The sequence below is a fragment of the Rhinoraja longicauda genome, chromosome 26, assembly GCF_053455715.1.
Source record: "Rhinoraja longicauda isolate Sanriku21f chromosome 26, sRhiLon1.1, whole genome shotgun sequence".
NCBI lineage: Eukaryota > Metazoa > Chordata > Chondrichthyes > Rajiformes > Arhynchobatidae > Rhinoraja > Rhinoraja longicauda.
Genome location: NC_135978.1, coordinates 12,631,058 through 12,650,256, shown reverse-complemented (window position 1 = coordinate 12,650,256; position 19,199 = coordinate 12,631,058). Strand labels below are relative to the sequence as shown.

Genomic DNA, 19,199 nt, shown 5'->3' with positions numbered 1-19,199 from the left:
GAGGCCGCAGCACTAACTGCGTTGCCATGGTGTCACCCTGATATCTCTATATCGTAATCCAATAAAAACTGACAAAAATTATCTGCCTTATATTAAACAACATGTTACTTTCCAAATGCAAATATTGTGAAGGTATGATTATTCAATATAGGGGCGGCACGATGGCGCAGCGGTAAAGTTGCTGCCGTACAGCGCCAGAGACCTGGGTTCGATCCTGACTATGGGTGCTGCCTGTACGGAGTTTGCACGTTCTCCCTGTGACCAGGCGTTTTTTTTCTCCGGGTGCTCCGGTTTCCTCCCACACTCCAAAGACGTGCAAGTTTGAAGGTTAATTGGCTTCTGTAAAAAAAATGGTCCTTTCTGCGCAAGATAGTGCTTAGGTGATTGCTGGTTGACGTGGACTCAGTGGGTCGAAAGACCTGTTACCACGCTGTATCTCTAAATCAAACTCTAAACTAAAGAATAGGTTATCAGTGAGGATGCATTACACACAATAGATCAAAAGCAATGTAAAGACAATACTAACTGCAAGAGGCTGCACAAAGAGGTCTGTTATTTGGCACTTTAAATCTCCAGCCTACTCTCACATTCATCCCCTGGAACTCAGCATCCTACCTGCACCATTGTAAGCCCAATGTAAACTTGAAGGACAGGAAGGAATTATATCCTTAATATCACAGCCTGCCAGATTCGACAAAGCTCCACAATTTCAGATTATGATTTTGGTATTCCCATTTACATCTCCTCTGGACCGATGAACAAAACACAAAGTACTGGAGCAACTCAGCGGGTCAGGCAACATCTGTGGAGGGAATCGACAAACAACGTTTCAGTCCAAAGTGTTGTCTGTCCATTCCTCTCACAGATGGTGGCTTATCCGCTGAATTCCTCTTGCACTTTGTCTTTTGTTCAATACTCCAGCATCTGCAGTTCCTTGTATTTCCTCTGGATCTACATTATTCTGTTTCTGTGTGAATCATTTTCATTTGTTTGCTTTGCATCTAATCTCTCCGATCAGCTCCTCCTGCTTTACTGCTTCTTAAAACGTGATTTATTTAAAATATTTCCAAAGACCCAAAAATAGAGGCAGTGTTGTGAACCAATGGTGCTTCTCATCAATGCCACAGCTGCACTGTAAATGTTAGCCCTGCTAACTTCTGATTACACATGATCATAATTAAAAGTTATTTCCACTGAGCTTTACTTGTGCATATCCAACTCCTGGATTTTGCTTCACAAAGCATCCATTCTCTACAGATGCTGCTTAAAACGGTTGCGTGTTTCCAACACATTGTTTTTTCTTATTTTACAACATTCATTGTATTTTGCTTGAGCAAAATGGTGATACCTGAGAATGGTTCAAAACAAGATGATAAAATTGTAATACCAACTAAATAATAGAAACATAGAAAATAGGTGCAGGAGGAGGCCATTCGGCCCTGCGAGCCAGCACCACCATTCATTGTGATCATGGCTGATCGTCCACAATCAATAACCCGTGCCTGCCTTCTCCCCATATTCCTTGATTTCACTAGCCCCTAGAGCTCTATCTAACTCTCTCTTAAATCCATCCAGTGATTTGGCCTCCACTGCCCTCCGTGGCAGAGAATTCCACAAATTCACAACTCTCTGGGTGAAAAAGTTCCTTCTCACCTCAGTTTTAAATGGCCTCCCCTTTATTCTAAGACTGTGGCCCCTGGTTCTGGACTCGCCCAACATTGGGAACATTTTTCCTGCATCTAATGAGAAGGCATCCATTATATAATGTACGGCAAGGAGATATATTCATGGAATACCATCAGATTTTTAAAGGTGGAGATGTGACTAAGAGCACTTATTTTGTGGTGTGCCTGCTCTTTACTTACTATCTAACTGATAGCAATAGTAATTGTTAATAGGAATTGTTAATGGATCATAATGGCAAGGCATAGACTGGGAATTACTACTGTGTGTCACATAGGGAAAGAATGAAGAAGCCAGTGTTTAATTCCCATACATTACAAGATTAACATTTGTGTCTGTATGATTGTTACCTGCTTCTGCTCCACAGTGGACCGTGTGGAGTTTGTCCTCCTGGTGGAGTGGTCTTTGCAGCTGACATCCTCAGTGTGTAAGTGAGCAGAATACTCACCATCTTCAGAGTTTGCCTGAGGCATGTCAGATTCTGCCATCTCAGTGCAGGAAGGGAGTGCAGCGTAAGCAGAGGGAACAGGGCAAACAAAGAACAGCAAAAATGGAATAAAGGCAACAGGCCAAAGGAAAGGATAATGCAAGAAAAAGAGGAAAAATTTAATGTGATCTGGTTAAAAAATGGTAGCAAAATATCAAATAGTTTCAGCAAAATTAATAGCATCACGACAGAAATCAAATGGCCTCTGGTCTACTTATGCCACTAAATTCATTTGCCAGGGCAGAAGTAATCTAACCAAATCTTTGAGCCAAATCTTTCAGTCTGAAGAAGGGTCTCGACCCAAAATGTCAGCCATTCCTTCTCTCCAGAGATGCTGCCTGTCCCGCTAAGTTACTCCAACATTTTGTGTCTGCCTTTGAGTCATAGACTTGTACAGCAGAGAAACTGGCCCTTCAGCAAGAATCCTAATTTTCTACATTAGGAATGTAATGTCCTGATTACACCATCTTGGATACCTGTTTCAAATCCATCTCAAATTCTTTTCCTCAAAGGTTCTCTGGGGTCACCCTATCAGTTTTAGAATGAGTTCAGGAACAGGTCTAGAGGCAAAATTTCTCAACCCGAGAACCATGCTAGCATATATTTCTGCAATTTCTCAGAGACCTTGAAATTGGATGTGATGCTCCAGATGTAGCCTAATTAATCTTTTACAATGACTCCACATAACCTCCAATGCTTTTAGTAATCACATTCCCAACATATCTTGCCTGTTTCAATAATATGTTTTCACATATAACCTACACACCATACAGAACAGTAACATGGCAATTTTCCTCTTCTCTTTACCATTTAAAATTTCACCTGCTACCTGATTTTTTTTTTCTGTTCTGCCAATCTGTCCCATGTAGTCTATTAATATTCAGCTAACTAAAAACCAATTTAGTGTCATCAGCAAATTTTACCATCCAAAAAAAGCAGACATCCTGGGGAATACACTGCCTCCCATTTTCTAGTTTGAAAACATTTTATTACATTTGTCTGCTTTCTGTCCTTGAGCCAATTTTTTTGCACATTGCCAATACCTCCCATTTGTCTCCTTTATTCCTTGTTTTTTCACAGCAGAGAACAAGATCATTCAGCCCATTGTATCTGTACAGACTCTACGCAAGAGTATGCCACTTAGTTAGTCCCTCTCTCCCACTCTCTTCCCAGAGAATGCAAACATTTTCCTCACCGATACTTATCCGGTTCCTTTTGAGTCTTTTTCCACCTCCACTACTGTTCCCAGCAGTGAATCACAACCCTAATCATTTGGTGTCTAAAGGCTTTTCCCCATTCGCCACTTAGTGTTTTATATTTATCACTTTCATTCACTGTCCTCTCGTTCATGATCTTTCTGCCATGAGGAACAGATTCTATCTACATTTTCTAAATCTTTCAGGATTTTAAATAGTTCCAATACAACCCCTCCCAAATTCCTCTCAACCTGTTCCAAGAACCTCCATCCTAGCTCCTCTGGTCTATTGATATAACTGAAGTCCCTTCACGCTGGAATTAATTTAGTAAATCTTTTCTGCATCCCTTTAAAACTTTTCTATCCTATTCCAGCATGGGATAAAACAATCTACTAGCAGTGAAACCAGTGATGTAAAGTCATTATGACTTCTTTATTCTGTGTCCCTATCTTTATGTTATCTTCCACTGTCTTCCCAATGCTGCATAGAATTTAATAATTTCAAATCGTAATCACTGTTCCCAATGTTTCAGTCAGAAGATGCTGCTTCACTTATTCATGCCTGCCTTCTGCCCTGCTGCAAATCCTCCCTTTTGTTCTCACCTCTCCTCCAAAGTTGCTCTTGCTCAATACTTACAACATGTGCAAGGTTCATCAGTTGGAATGAAAAGTCACAGATCTACGAACATTAACACTATTTTCTCTCCGATAATGCTGCCCGATTTCTTGATTTCCAGTAATTTCGGTCCTGTTTCAAACTTTCAACATTACAATACTTCACTTGTTCTATTTCTCACATCCACAATTGTAGTTGCACCATGCACGTCTGTGTACTACATGATGGGACACGTGCATTTAAATAAAACATGGAGAAACATATGCATCATATACAAATATCTAGATGGACCATGTAACACCATTTAAAGAAACACTCAGTAGTTGAACAAACATATGGATTATGTAAACACATTGAAACACTTTCATGCATGGAAACTCATAGATCATATTTTTTAAAAGCCATATACAGATGCATGCATATGATTGTTCAAGAAATGAAGCATCATAAAAATATTCTGATGTTATATCTGAGAAACATCTCTCCCACCTCACCCATAATAGGTGTTGCCATTTGAACGACTGTTAAACCAGCTACCCTTTGCCAAGCTCTGGAAGTTGATCTCACAGCGACTGGGAGGCTGTGCCTGCAAGCAGCTTATATAAAGTGTGTGGGATGTGCTTAATCTACATTGAAGCCCAGGGCTCACAATTAATCAAGTCAGGATGATTCCCATTCACCATAAATGTATTTGCTTCACAATTCCACCGCCAGCCCCGGGCAGAAATGTCTATTAGCTCTGGAAGTATGACAATCAATTAGAGTAATCCATAGGCGAAAAGAGTGAGAGTATGTGGACAAGGAAGGAGCAGAGAAAGACATGGATGTCAGAAAGAGAAATACTGCAGAAATATAAAGAAACACTCTATAATTTAAGTAATGGAAAAGATACCCCAAAGAAACAATGCAAGAGTAACAAAATATAGATGGATGCCAAAATAAGAGGGAACAAGGGTTGGCTGGAGAAATAAGTTTTTTAAAAAACTGCTCTCCAGAAGAGAAAGATAAATTAGGACCACATGGACTGAGAACAGGTCTGACAGTGTTGAAATTACTAATTTACCAAACCAAGTTACAGGTCGTGAACCTTTCCTCAGACTGATGTCCATTTCCCTCCACCGACATTGGATGGGCTGCTATGTCCCTCTAGCAATTTGTCTTCTGGTCAACATTCCAGCATCTGCAATCTCACGTCTCCAGAATGTGTGGAGACAAGACATTTCAGGGAGGGATCAGTTCTGCCTTGTCACCTCTCCCCATGGATGCTGCCTGGGCTGTGCAATGCTTCCAGTGTTATATCAAGTGCAGGCAAAGTTACTGACAGGATGGGAGAGGGTAGGCAGACACAACCTTATCAATTATATTGATGGGACATAATGTTCAGTTGCCATTGGCACAATCAGATCAGTTCAATTAATCACAGAAAGCAGTCACGCAAAGCCAAGTCACCTTGAACAAAAAGCCGGGCAGCTCATTTGCTCTCATCACAAGTCAATTGTAAATGAATTTAAACTTGCCAGATTCTGTTAGAATTCCATTTTAATCAGATAGGATCTCTGAATGTTTGCAATGCCACTATTCAGAATATACCGACTAGAATATTATGTATTTGAAGAATACATAATCAGCAACCCCACACAAAAACACCATGAAATTAATCTTGAACTCTTGTTCGAATATACCCTCTCTAGACATACTAAACTAGAACAACCCTTCAGATACATTACAAACATAAGGCATCAGCAAAACTTGAATACTTAAGACCATTATCAAAGTAGTTTTCCAAATAGCTCGGTGATGTGGTGTATCCCAAAAGCATTTCGCACAGAGTATATTTTTTCTCTGCCCCATTTGGACTAGAAATATTTCTCCCCTCCCCATCTCTTCCACATATATTCCTTCCTTTGGCTTCACAATTTGCAATTCTTCTATCCTGATCTCACTGTTTGTCTTTTCATCTCCGGCCTTGATCCAACCATCTGCCTATCCAAACTCACCTTACCAGCCTATCACTCGCCAGGCTTTGTCCTGCCCCTCCTCTCTTCCAATTTTCTCTCTCCCTCCTTGAAGTTGGGTCCCAACACAATAGGTATCCATGTTCTCCAGACATGCTGCACGACCAGCTAAGTTTGATTCTTGTTTCGACTGAAAGTGGACTATTCAATTCACCATGTCTTGCCAACTATAAATGGACTGTCAGGTCATCCTCCTTCCTGGCTTTTGATCTACATCCCTACAAGCTCTTCACAAACTCAAGAACTCACTTTCAGGCAGTGGGTTCCACAATCCTAAATCATCCACAACGAAGGGAATACACAGTGTGTCCTCTTCATCCCATCACAAATGAAGGTGTTTAAGAGAAATTCAGTGGCAAGATTGGAATGCAGTTTGAATTCATTGAGGCTTTAGAAAAACTCAAATGGATGATGTGCTTGCATTCAATTTTGTTTATTGGAATGTATTTGCAGAACTGCGCGTGTAGATCTGGATACACAAAGAAGGAACAAGGAAGGTTGCATTAAGAAATACAATTTTAAAGGAATGGCACTGATACAAATCTCGTGTCCTAGAAACATAGAAACAGAAAATAGGTGCAGGAGTAGGCCATTCGGCCCATCGAGCCAGCACCGCCATTCAATATGATCATGGCTGATAATCCAAAATCAATACCCTGTTACGGCTTTTTCCCCATATCCCTTGATTCCCTTAGCCCTAAGAGCTCAATCCAACTCTCTCTTGAAAACATCCAGTGAATTGGCCTCCACTGCCTTCTGTGGCAGAGAATTCCACAGATTCACAACTCTCTGGGTGAAAACGTTTTTCCTCATCTCAGTCCTAAATGGCCTACCCCTTATCCTTAAACTGTGACCCCTGATTCTGGACTCCCCCAACATCGGGAACATTTTTCTTGCATCTACCCTGTCCGATCATCTAAGAATTTTATATGTTTCTAAAGATCCCCTCTCATCCTTCTAAATTCCAGCGAATACAAGCCCAGTCGACCCATTATTTCATCATACGTCAGACCTGCCATCCCGGGAATTAACTTGGTGAACTAACGCTGCACTCCCTCAATAGCAATAAAGTCCTTCCTCAAATTAGGGGACCAAAATTGCACACAATACTCCAGGTGCGGACTCACCAGGGCCCTGTACAACTGCAGTAGGACCTCCCTGCTCCTAAACAAATCCTTTCGCAATGAAGGCCAACATGCCATTAGCTTTTTTCACTGCCTGCTGTACCTGTATGCTTACTTTCAGTGACTGATGTACAAGCACACCCAGTTCTCGTTGCACCTCCCCTTCTCCCAATCTGACATCATTCAGATAATCAGCTTTCCTGTTCTTGTCACCCAAGTGGATAATCTCACATTTATCCACATTTTACTGCATCTGCCATGCTTCTGCCCATTCACCCAACCTATCCAAGTCACCCTGCAGCCTCATGGCATCCTCCTCGCAGCTCACACCGCCACTCAGCTTTGTGTCATCGCAAACTTAGAGATGTTACATTTAATTCCCTCGTCTAAATCATTAGTATACATTGTAAACAACTGGGGTCCCAGCACCGAGCCTTGTGGCACCCCACTAGTCACAGCCTGCCATTCTGAAAGGGACCTGTTAATTCCTACTCTTTGTTTCCTGTCTGCCAACCAGTTCTCTATCCATGTCAATACCCTACTCCCAATAACATTTTGCACACTAATCTCTTGTGTGGGACCTTGTTAGAGGCTTTTTGAAAGTCCAGATACACCACATCCACTGGCTCTCCCTTATCCATTCTACTTGTTACATCCTCAAAAAAATTCCAAAAGATTAGTCAAGCATCCCCTTCATAAATCCATGCTGACTTTGACCAATCCCGTCACTGCTTTCCAAATGTGCTGCTATATCAACTTTAATAATCGACTCCAGCATCTTCCCCACTACTGATGTCAGGCTATCTGGTCTATAATTCCCCGTTTTTTTCTCTCCCTCCTTTCTTTAAAAGTGGAGTCACATTGGCTACCCTCCAGTCCACAGGAACTGATCCAGAGTCGAGAGAACATTGGAAAATGATCATCAATGCATCCACGATTTCTAGGGCCACCCAGCTATATGTGTACTCTGGGATGCAGACCATCTGGCCCTGCGGATTTATCTGCCTTCAGTCCCAACAGTTTACCTACCACCATTTTCTGACTAATGTGGATTCCCATCAGTTCCTCCCTCCCACTAGATCCTCGGTTCCCTAGTATTTCCGGGGGATTGTTTGTGTCTTCCTTAGTGAAGACAGAACCAAAGTACTCATTTAACTGTTCTGCCATTTCCTTGTTCCCATTATAAATTCACCTGTCTCTGACTGTAAGTGACTTACATTCGTCTTCACCAATCTTTTCCATTTTTACATACCTATAGAAACTTTTACAGTCAGTTTTTATGTTTCCCGCAAGCTTTCTTTCATGCTCTCCCCCCCCCCCCCCCCTTTTAATTAACCCCTTTGCACTCCTCTGTTGAGTTCACAATTTCTCTCAATCCTCTGGTATGCCACTTCTTCCGGCCAATTTAAACGCCTCTTCCTTGGCATTAACACTACCCTTGACTTCCCTCGTCAGTCATGGTTGAGTCGCCTTCCCAGTTTTGTTTTTTTTTGCCAGACAGGGATGACCAAATTCTGGAGTTCATCCATGCCGTCTTTAAATCTTCACCATTGCATCTCCACTGTCAACCCTTTAGGTATAATTTGCCAGTCCATCTGAACCAATTCCTGTCCCATACCTTCAAAGTCTCCTTTATTCAAGTTCAGCACCCTGGTCTCTGAATTAACCATGTCACTCTCCATCCTAATGCAGAATTCCACCGTATTATGGTCACTGTTGCCCAAGGGGCCTTGCACAACAAGATCGCTAACTAACCCTTCCTCAATACACAATACCCAGTCTAGGATGGCTGAACAGGAAAGACCGCATCTGGTCTCCCAAATAAGCCGGCTAGGCAGATGCAGAGGGGGTGGTTCTGGGACGCCAGAAAGCACCACTGAGCCAACTGGAGACATCGTGGGCCCAGTCAGCGAAATGTTGATGAAAGTAGGAGCCCACTTGATAACCCCAATGACATGTCTGCCCAGCCTTTCTCAACATCGGAGGAGCGTAGGTGAAGCCTTCCATCACCACTGGGAGCAAGTTAAGAGGTGGCACTTTGGATTTTAACATCACGTCCTGTGTATTTGAAAACAAACTAGGATGGCCTACCTCTAGTCGGTTCCTCTTTATATTAGTTTAAAAACCCATCTGGTATACATTCCAGGAAATCGTCCCCCTCAGCACTGTTACCAATTTGGTTGGCCGAATCCATATAGATTAAAGTGACCCATGATAACCGCTGTACCGTTGCTACACGAATCCCTAATTTCTTGCTTGATGCTATCCCCAACTTCCCTACTATTTTTTGGTGGTTTGTATAAAACTCCAACAAGTGTTTTCTGCCCTTGGCTATTTCTTACTTCTTACTTCTACCCATACCGATTCTACAGCATCCAAGCTAATGTCTCTCCTTGCCATTGCATTAATCTCCTCTTTAACCAGCAATGCCACCCCACCTCCTCTTCCTTTCTGTCTATCCTTCCTGAATATTGAATCCCCCTGCATGTTTAGCTCCCAGCCTTGGTCACCCTGGAGCCATGTCTCCGTACTGCCAACTATCATATCTCTTAACTACTAACTGTGCATTCAATTCATCCACTTTATTTTGAATGCTCCTCGCATTAAGGCACAAAGCTTTCAGGTTAGTTTTTCTTATCACCCTTCTACTTTTCGCTTCTGTCCACCTTTTATGGCCCTTGTAGTCCTTGCATTTGGTCCCATTCCCCTGCCTTGTTAGTTTACACGTGACTGTTAGTTTAAACGTGACTTGTTTAGAGATTCCAGCTTGTCGACTGGTATTGGACTTATTGATCAGTGGGCAGGCTGCCTTAATTTTACGGCTGTATTTTGTTAACCCCTTGCCATATTAAATATACAATGTGACTGAAAATATCAGCATATTTACACTTTTATTTTATTAGTTTATGGGATCAGGCCTGAATTATGAGCTCACTAATTACCCTTGAGAAGGTATATCATCATCATATCATCATCATATATATACAGCCGGAAACAGGCCTTTTCGGCCCTCCAAGTCCGTGCTGCCCAGCGATCCCCGTACATTAACACTATCCTACACCCACTAGGGACAATTTTTACATTTACATTTACCCAGCCAATTAACCTACATACCTGTACGTCTATCAACGGCGTGCCTGCCAATGATAAATATCTACAGCAGAAATTCTGAGTCAGCTTAATTGCAGTGCAGTGGTGACCAGCTTAAAATCCAGTTGGTATGTACAATAATTACATGTAGCTTTTTTTAACCCAGTTCTGGCTAACTATTCCAGCAATAGTCTTCAGACACATTAACCAATATATGACAAAAAACAATACTTGGTTTGGTAGCTGACTGCCAATTTGTTTGACTGGGAGTGTCATGTGGTTTTGCTGAGCAGCCAGTGCGGTCAATGTAGCTGTGCCACAGTGAAGGAGAAGGTGATATGAGAATTCAACACTAACTCATCCGTAGACTGTGTTGTCAATAAGATCAAGGGAGACTGATGAATGCTGCTGGAAGTAATTTAGCCAACGAAGTGCCGTGCCAGGCAAAGAAGGTAGTACTGGCGCTGAGCTTATCTCCAGATGCAGACCAATACTGACACAGGTACAATGGCTTGACCAGGACCAGAGAAAGTAATGTGTGGAAAGGAACTGCAGATGCTAGTATATACTGAAGATAGAAACAAAGTGCTGGAGTAACTCAGCGGGTCAGGCAGTTTCTCTAGAGAACAAGGATGGGTGACACTTTGGGTTGGGACTGAAGAAGGGTCTCGACCCGAAACGTCATCCATCTTTTTTCTCCAGAGATGTGGCAGTGGAATGACATCACTTGTCAGCTGACCTCAACATCACTCTGAGAAAGGAACATTATCAAGCATGTAGTGTTAAAATAAACAACTAGGAATTGAATTTCTACATATAACCCACACTCCAGATTACTTGTGGGCATCAAGGAAGGAAAGCTTCTACTTAAAATAAACATATTGATTTGACAAATGGTAAACCTGGAACGTTAATGACATTGACCTTTGTCCAGTGGCACTAAAGAGACAGTGGAAGTAACTGATGTAGAAAGGTTTTGCAAGGAACTGTTTACCTACAGTATAACTAAACTGCCCCGATTCTCCAATAAATCAAGAACTTTAAACTTTTAGACATGCTCGTCTGCCCCTCCTGCAGCTTCCTTTCATGCCTGACCCCCCACTATTTCTCTGTTTCCCTATTCTCCTTCCCTACTCCACTCCACTCCATAATTCAGGAACAGTAGCAACTTAAAATTCACTCCACAATGCTCTACCAGCTTTGCCACAGGTGATCTGTTCGTACATCCAAAATAAATGCTCATGGCACTGCTCCAGGGAATATTGTGCCTTCAATAGGTACACATCCCCTCTCAGAAGATTACTTCCAGTTCTTCCATACCTTTCCCTGCAACGTCGGCCTGCACCACAACATTGATCACAGTACAATATATTACCAAAGTCACCGTCATCCTGCGGGACCATTAGTGTGTATTCATGTATCATTTGGAACTGAAAGCAGAACTCAGCTGTTGTCAGTTTGTCCACACACATATGTTTCTGGCAGTAACGTTAGGGCATCCACTCAATTCAGCAAGTTTGAAGGTGAAGTGAAACAGATTTTATAACAGCAACTGATCAATATTTAAATAGTGGTGTGAATCGCATGCCAAAGATTTTAATTGCTTACTGAAGTGCTGTGAGACACGGCAGTATTGCACAGGCTGAATCTATTATAAAGTGCACACAATAGCAAGAAACACACAGAATGAATCTCTCGTCACACCAACCAAATCACAAATGGAACCTCTGACCTTGGAGCTAAAGCATTAGCTGCACTAGTCTGTGTCGCTCAGCAAATCCTGCCCTTCCGTGGGCAAGGTTTTTTTTTTAACTTATTAAAACTGAGGAAGAGAATTAATCTCTAATAATAAGAAACTCCACAAGGTTTCTCAAGGATAGCAAAGACATCACGCGTGGTGGCCAAAGGAGATTCCGAGCCCTCGTATTTATGGAGTCAGCGTGAAGTAGCCAGTGCCGACGCCGAGAAAGAAAAATCATAACACAGCCACATACCTCCACAATGTCCGTGTGACAGGCCATGTTCCCAGTCAATCTCAGCAACAATCAATGGGCACAAGGAGGAGACAGTGCCTGCTGGTTCCCTAGCATCGCAATGAGTCACCGCTCTCCAAACTGAGACCGTTACTCCACATCATTATCATATTCCCACCATCGGCATTGACTGGGTATCCACACCGACCACGGACTGCAGGAAAATTAGAACACATCCCTATGGTAAGCCTGGGACATAAATACTGGCAACAGCCGCATACTTGCAATCCAAATTGAACGATAGAGGGAGCAAATGGTTTTTTTGTAACCCCTCGAATGCCATGCCTTTATTCCAGGCAGTCTCACAGCTACGTCCAAGAATAAAAACAGACACAGAGTCAAGGATAAACAAAAAGTTAGTTTTGATTAACTATTATTAGCCACTGTTAAAGATTCCTGAAATGCCTCTGGATGAAAGCAGTTGCGCTACGGTCTTTGTCACAAGAAGAAAAGACGAAACAAGGAAACTTAAAAGCAACCCAACAAAACTGCCTCAAAGAGGGTTCAAGTGTATTCAAACACCAACTCTAGCCAGTTTGATTTAAATTGCTGGAAAAGCAATGGCAACATGGAATGAGCTCTGTAACTTATTTCACTGCCGTTCTAGAAAAACCTGTTCGTTAGTGATATGGAGAAGCAACTGGTGCAATTGACCATCAGTTTTTGTGTTTCATGCTGTTGGTTGGTCAATGGATCTTTGGGGATTTATATTCATCAAACAACATTCCTCTCTCAAAATACACCGATGCAAAAGCACCGTACATCAGAGATCGTGAAATAAAAACAGCAAATGCTGAAATGATCAGCTGGTCAGGCAGCATCTGTGGAGAGATAAACAGGGTTGTTATTCTGATTACATTAACTGTTTCTCCCTCTGCAGATGTTGTTGGATTTGATCTTTCCAGCACTTTAAAAAAAAGGTGTATAATGTGCTACTTTCTTGAAAGACTTGAATGATAATATGGTATCAATGAGAATAGTCTTATATTTCTCTACAATTCATTTGACTTGGCATCATGTTCAGCACAGATGTTGTGGGCTAAAGGGCCTGTTCTTCTGTTGCAAGGAGCTCTGAAAGGAGCTTCTGTTCCAGAGTGGCTGTCTAATGATAATTAAATACAAATGCAATTTACAAGAGCAAACATTTACAGGACAATTCCATGGATGTGGAGTTTCCAATGCAACCCGTGATTCCACTGTTGGCTTTCCACCCATGCACAGTCGACAGCATGTCCTCTGGTGGCAGCACTGGGATGCCTGGCCATACTACATGCTGTGCCAAGCAGCAGCAGCCAAGCTTTTAGGTCTCGTCATGGCTTAGCCCTCTGGTCTGGCCTCAACCTGTAAACTCTTCAGCCAGCCAAATAAAAACAGAAAACGCTGTAATCGTCAGCAGATCAGGCAGGGAAAAACAGAGGACAGGCACAAAAAGCTGGAGTAACTCAGCGGGTCAGGCAGCATTTCTGGAGAAAAGGAATAGGAGACCCCTCTTCAGACTGAGGTTGAGAAAAAAACAGAGTTAGGTTTCAGGTCACATTGACCGTTTCTCTCTCTGCAGATGTTGGTGTACCCATCATTTCCAGCAATTGTTTTGCACCAGCCACTCCCATGGTAGTTGTCCCAGAGAACAGCTTCTTGAACCAGGATATTAGCATCGACGTCAGAAGTACTTTTGGTTCACATTGCTGTTTCTTCTATCAGGCACTGCCCATTAAATAATTCAGATTTATTGAAAAAATATTGAAGTACAATTAATGCCTGTTGAAATAAAGCACTTAGCTTTTTCTCTCAGGTTGGTGTTCCGATAGACCACATTAGACATAGAATCATACAGCACAGAAACAGGCCCTTCGGCCCAACATGCCCATGCGACATGGATGACATTGAGTCGAGGGGCCAGGTATGAACTGCATTCAGCTTCTCAGTCCAGTATTAGGAGAACAATCCCTGGACTTGATCCTAGCACGGTGGAATAGAAAGTCCAATGCTCCTGCGCTGCAGATCTAGAACATGCAGACGTGGTCACTGATGCTTGTTCATATTTTTCAGCACCATCCAGCCCAACATTTTGTTTTGAGTAGCCAGCCTCAGCAATCTGACCCTGTAAAGGAAACATGAACTGCCATTTTGTGGTTACAAATCTCGCTGTTGGTGAATTTTGTGCCTCAATACTGTTAACGTCATTCAGGCAAGTCTGATGTTAGAAAATTGTCAATAGCAATACAAAATGACCTCGACAATCTCAGGCAATTCTACTGACTGGAACTAAGGTACATAGAACAGTGCACATGGTACATTACTGTGCAGCTCACTATACAACTTTATTCACCCAAGAAACTACAGATGCTGGAATCTTGAGCAAAACACTACATCCTGCAGGAAGTTAATGGGTCAGGCAGCATCTGTGGAGGGAATGGCCAGATGACTCTTCAGGCCAGGACCGTTCTTTAGATTGCCTGGCTTTGTCCCGCCCTCACCTTTTAGTTTAGAGATACAGCGCGGAAACAGGCCCTTTGGTCGATCCCCACACACGAGCGCTGTCCTATGCACACTAATTGACAATTTATATTTATACCAAGCCAATTAACCTACAAACCTGTACGTCTTTGGAGTGTGGGAGGAAACCGGAGCTCTCAGAGAAAACACACGCAGGTCACGGGGAGAACGTACAAACTCCGTACAGACAGCACCCGTAGTCAGGATCGAATCCGGGTCCATGGCGCTGTAAGGCAGTAACTCTACCGCTTCGCCACCATGCCGCCCTTTTCCAAGTTTCTGTTTTCCAGCTTTATCCCCTCTACTACATCCGGAACTTCCCCCGATTTCCTCCAGCACCTTGCGTGCCCGTTGTACACCTTTGTTTATTGGCACATTGTAAATGAGTTTCTAATGCTTTAAATATTTTATTTGCTGGACCAGAGAGATTGGGTTGGCATTGATGTAACAATCACTATGGTATTGAAAGGGTACATGCTATTAATTATGAGCCCTAACTTTCTGCTTTAATGGGGCCGTTAACGTGAAAGTACAGCAATTCTTAACAATAATGAAAAGGCAAATGATGAAATTGTGCTTGTGGGAAATAAAAGTTCATGAAGCGAATCGATCCGCAGGTTTTGGAAATTCACAACTCTTGCCACACATTCAGTACAAATTAATAGTGGCATACATTGCCAACATGCTGCTATTTGTCTGGCAAACTACAGACACAACTTAATGGAATATGTTAGAAACTGAGTGTTGAATATAGGGGACTTTACAATGGATGGTGTAACACACTAGAGCAACATGCTGAGACTGTGGATGACAGGGAATAAACACACACTGATCACTGATGTTTATTAATGTTTTCAAAACACTAATGACATTCCTGTCTTTCCCTCTTCAAGAGATTCTGCAACCTATTAAGTATTTCATATGTATTTTGCATTGTTTAATTTCAGATTTTCAGCATTAATAAATAGCTTTTTGTACCAGGTATTCAGGGAGAAACAAATAGGAAAGGGTACCGATAACCCTTACCCCCCCCCCCTTCACCCCCTCTCACCCCCCCCCTTCACCCCCTCTCACCCCCCCCTTCACCCCCTCTCACCCCCCCCCTTCACCCCCTCTCACCCCCCCCCCTCCACCCCCCCCCCCTCCACCCCCCCCCCTCCACCCCCCCCCCCTCCACCCCCCCCCCTCCACCCCCCCCCCCCCCCCCCTTCCCTCCCAAAATATTGGAAATGGTGTGGCTCAAAATTAAGGAGGCATGTATTACGTATTAAGATTAATTTGGAATTTACTGGGAGTCAATATGAATGAGCAGGCAAACTGATTATGGGCAAAAGAACTGGTGAGAGTTCAGGCACAGATCGAAGTTTGGATGACCTCATGTATGCACAGGTTGGAATTAGTTTCAATTCACAATTAATCAATCCACAATATTTTGCTGACAGTAGACAGTGAACAAGATGGAGTATGGTCTTTACTTGTAAAGCAAATGCAATATTTACTGATTGTATGCCTCGTTGACACCTTCCCCTCAGCTAACAATGATCCATTCTAAATTTTCCTTGAACTTTGTCCCCTTTGATATCTCGTTTTCACACCTTACCCTTCCATATCTCTATGTCTCCCTCTCTAATGACTCTGTCTGAAGAAGGGTCTCAGCCAAAACATTACCTATTCCTTCTCTGCAGAGATGCTGACTGACCCACTGAGTTAAATCCAGCATTTTGTGTCTATCTCCAATATTTATAATATTGCAAATACTTCAATACATCAGAAATGTAGCTAGAACATGCACGCATCTCTGTAATAGCTCAAAACCAAGTTAGTAAATCATACAAAAGCTGTACACTGAAAAATAACATTGCTGGACATACTCGATGATCCAATTGCTGGTTTTCTTATTGTGTACATTTGTGTTCTACAACAGGCAGTTTCCTGTAATGGCACAACACCCCACAAACAACTGCTAAACCTTGCTAACTATAAATTCCAAAAACAGACCGAGAGGCAGAGCTCCAATATAATTTGGGCAAGTAGTGTGACTTGCGACGTACAGTTTTGTGAGAAACACAGTGGTGCAGCAAGGATAATTGCTGCCTCACAGGACCAGTGACCAGAGTTCAATTCGGACCTCCAGTGATGCCCGTGTGGAGTTTCTCTTGGGTGCTTCATTTTCCTCTAACGTTTCCAGGACGTGAGTTGGTTGGTTAATTGGCCTGAGTAATTTGTCCCGGTCAGGTAGTTGAACAGTACCACCTGGGAATGTGGAGAGAATAGGTGAAAGGGGAAATTAGTGGGGAATGAGATTGTTCTGTGAGCTGAATTGGACTCAGTGGGCCTAAATAGCTTTATTATGGTGCAGAAGCCATAACGGTTCTGACAGGGGATTCTTCTCCTGCCTTTTTCATGTCGAATAAATTGTCACCTCAATAGGACTGAGCACTGCAGTAAAGGCAGCATCAAAACCTGTCTACATAGAAGGACATTAAGGTGATTTCTAAGTGCCATAATTAGATATTAACCACCTAAATTTTGATTAATTAGATGTTACATTTTGGAGCAAATAAACCAGCATTTCTGATAACCACAGTCTAGTAACGCTAGTAATTGTGTACAGTTTTGGTCTCCTAATTATCGTGTACAATTTTGGTCTCCTAGTTGTGTACAGTTTTGGTCTCCTAATTTGAGGAAGGACATCCTTGTAATTGAGGGAGTGCAGCGTAGGTTCACGAGATTGATCCCTGGGATGTCGGGACTGTCATACGAGGAAAGATTGAAAAGACTAGGCTAGACATATAAAATTATAAAAGGACTGGACAAGCTAGATGCAGGAAAAATGTTCCCAATGTTGGGCGTCCAGAACCAGGGGCCACAGTCTTAGAATAAAGGAGAGGCCATTTAAAGTTGAGGCGAGAAGGAACTTTTTCACCCAGAGAGTTGTGAATTTGTGGAATTCTCTGCCACAGAGGGCAGTGGAGGCCAAATCACTGGATGAATTTAAGAGAGAGTTAGATAGAGCTCCGGGGGCTAGTGGAATCAAGTGATATGGGGAGAAGGCAGGCACGGGTTACTGATTGTGGATGATCAGCCATGATCTCAATGAACGGCGGTGCTGGCTCGAAGGGCCGAATGGCCTCCTCCTGCACCTATTTTCTATGTTTCTAACTCATGCCATGAAATGTCTTCGAGTTTAGGATAATTCCGACAATTGACAGTGTTACGCACTGCAGCAACATGCTGAGAATGCAGATGACAAGGATGAATAAACAGGCACTGATAACTGACTTTTATTCATGTTTTACCACACTGATGACATTCCTATTTCTCCTTCCCTCAGAGCTTCTGGACCTGCTGAGTATTTTCTGCACATTCTGCTTTTTTAAATTTCAGAGTTTCAGCTCCAAAAAAAAAAGAACTGGTTCGAATACTGAGCATTCAGGTAGGAATAAAAGACAGCAGTGTAGGAAGAGTCAGAAGATATTGGAAATGGTGTGGCTCAAGATGAAGAATGTATGTGTTAAGACTAATTGGGTTTGTGTCCTTGACCAATATTCAGGATAGTAAAGAGGTAACAGTCACGGGCAGAGGTAAACAAACTCAATTAGAATTGAGTACAAGGCAAAATGGAAGAACAGCTAGGAGAGAGAGGAAGATTTGCAAGGCACAAATACAGGCACAATAAGGAAAATCAGGATTCGAAACATGCAAATATTGATCTATATGGATGGATTCACCAGGCAGGAATAACCAGGCACAATTCAAAACATGGGAATCACAGGACAGGAATTATAATGCATTGTTAGTAAGGATGGGATGCACGGCAGAGGAATAATCAGGCGCAGGATGGAGGAGCCGGATTCACAACACAGGCACAATTTAAAAAGATGCTGTTCACAAATAGAAGGAATGCAGTTCACAAGGCAGGCATAATCATGCACAGTTGGAACTGAGTGGATTTGCAGGGTAGGAATAATCAAACCTAATTAGAAGGGGTGAGAACAATCACATCAAATTAGAAAGATCTGTTTTCACAGCGCAATAAAGTAATGACACAGAGGAATGATGCAAACTGGTGGGAATCACAATGCCAGAGTAATTAAACACAATCACAAGTGGCACTAATAAAGCTGGAATTGGTAGGTGACAATTTGTGATTGTAAAGCTAAAATGGGTTGCACTGACTATCCAAGTTTGATTTCTACAATTGATAAATCGCAAATCACAATAATCACAAATATTGATTTCTCTAACCTCAAGTAATCCCTGCAGTCCCTCTCTCTCCATCTCTCCCCCACCCAAGTCGTACCAGGTTCCCGTTCTCACCGAGCAAACAGCTAACAATGGTCTATTTCCTTTGTCATCGTTACTTTTTTGCATATCTTTCATTCATTTGTTCTATCTCTCTCTCTCTCTCTACATCACTGTCTTTATCTCGTTTCTCTTTCCCCTGACTAGTCTAAAGA

General features: G+C 42.4%; 1 protein-coding gene across 12 annotated transcripts in view; it reads right to left on the bottom strand.

Annotated features, from left to right (window-relative positions):
* Positions 1-19,199, bottom strand: part of LOC144606440 (septin-4-like) — a 74,379-nt gene that overhangs the window by 42,456 nt on the left and 12,724 nt on the right. For 5 of the 12 annotated variants that reach the window (XM_078422523.1, XM_078422524.1, XM_078422526.1 and 2 more), the window contains exon 2: positions 12,205-12,397. The exons of 2 other annotated variants lie outside the window; for them this stretch is intronic. In XM_078422523.1, the coding sequence (XP_078278649.1) occupies positions 12,205-12,231 (27 nt within the window). In that variant the 5' untranslated portion in view covers positions 12,232-12,397. Of the gene's footprint in view, positions 1-2,033; positions 2,172-4,002; positions 4,139-12,204; positions 12,398-19,199 lie in introns of those variants that run through there. 5 more of the 12 variants (XM_078422519.1, XM_078422520.1, XM_078422525.1 and 2 more) reach the window with 2 other exon arrangements.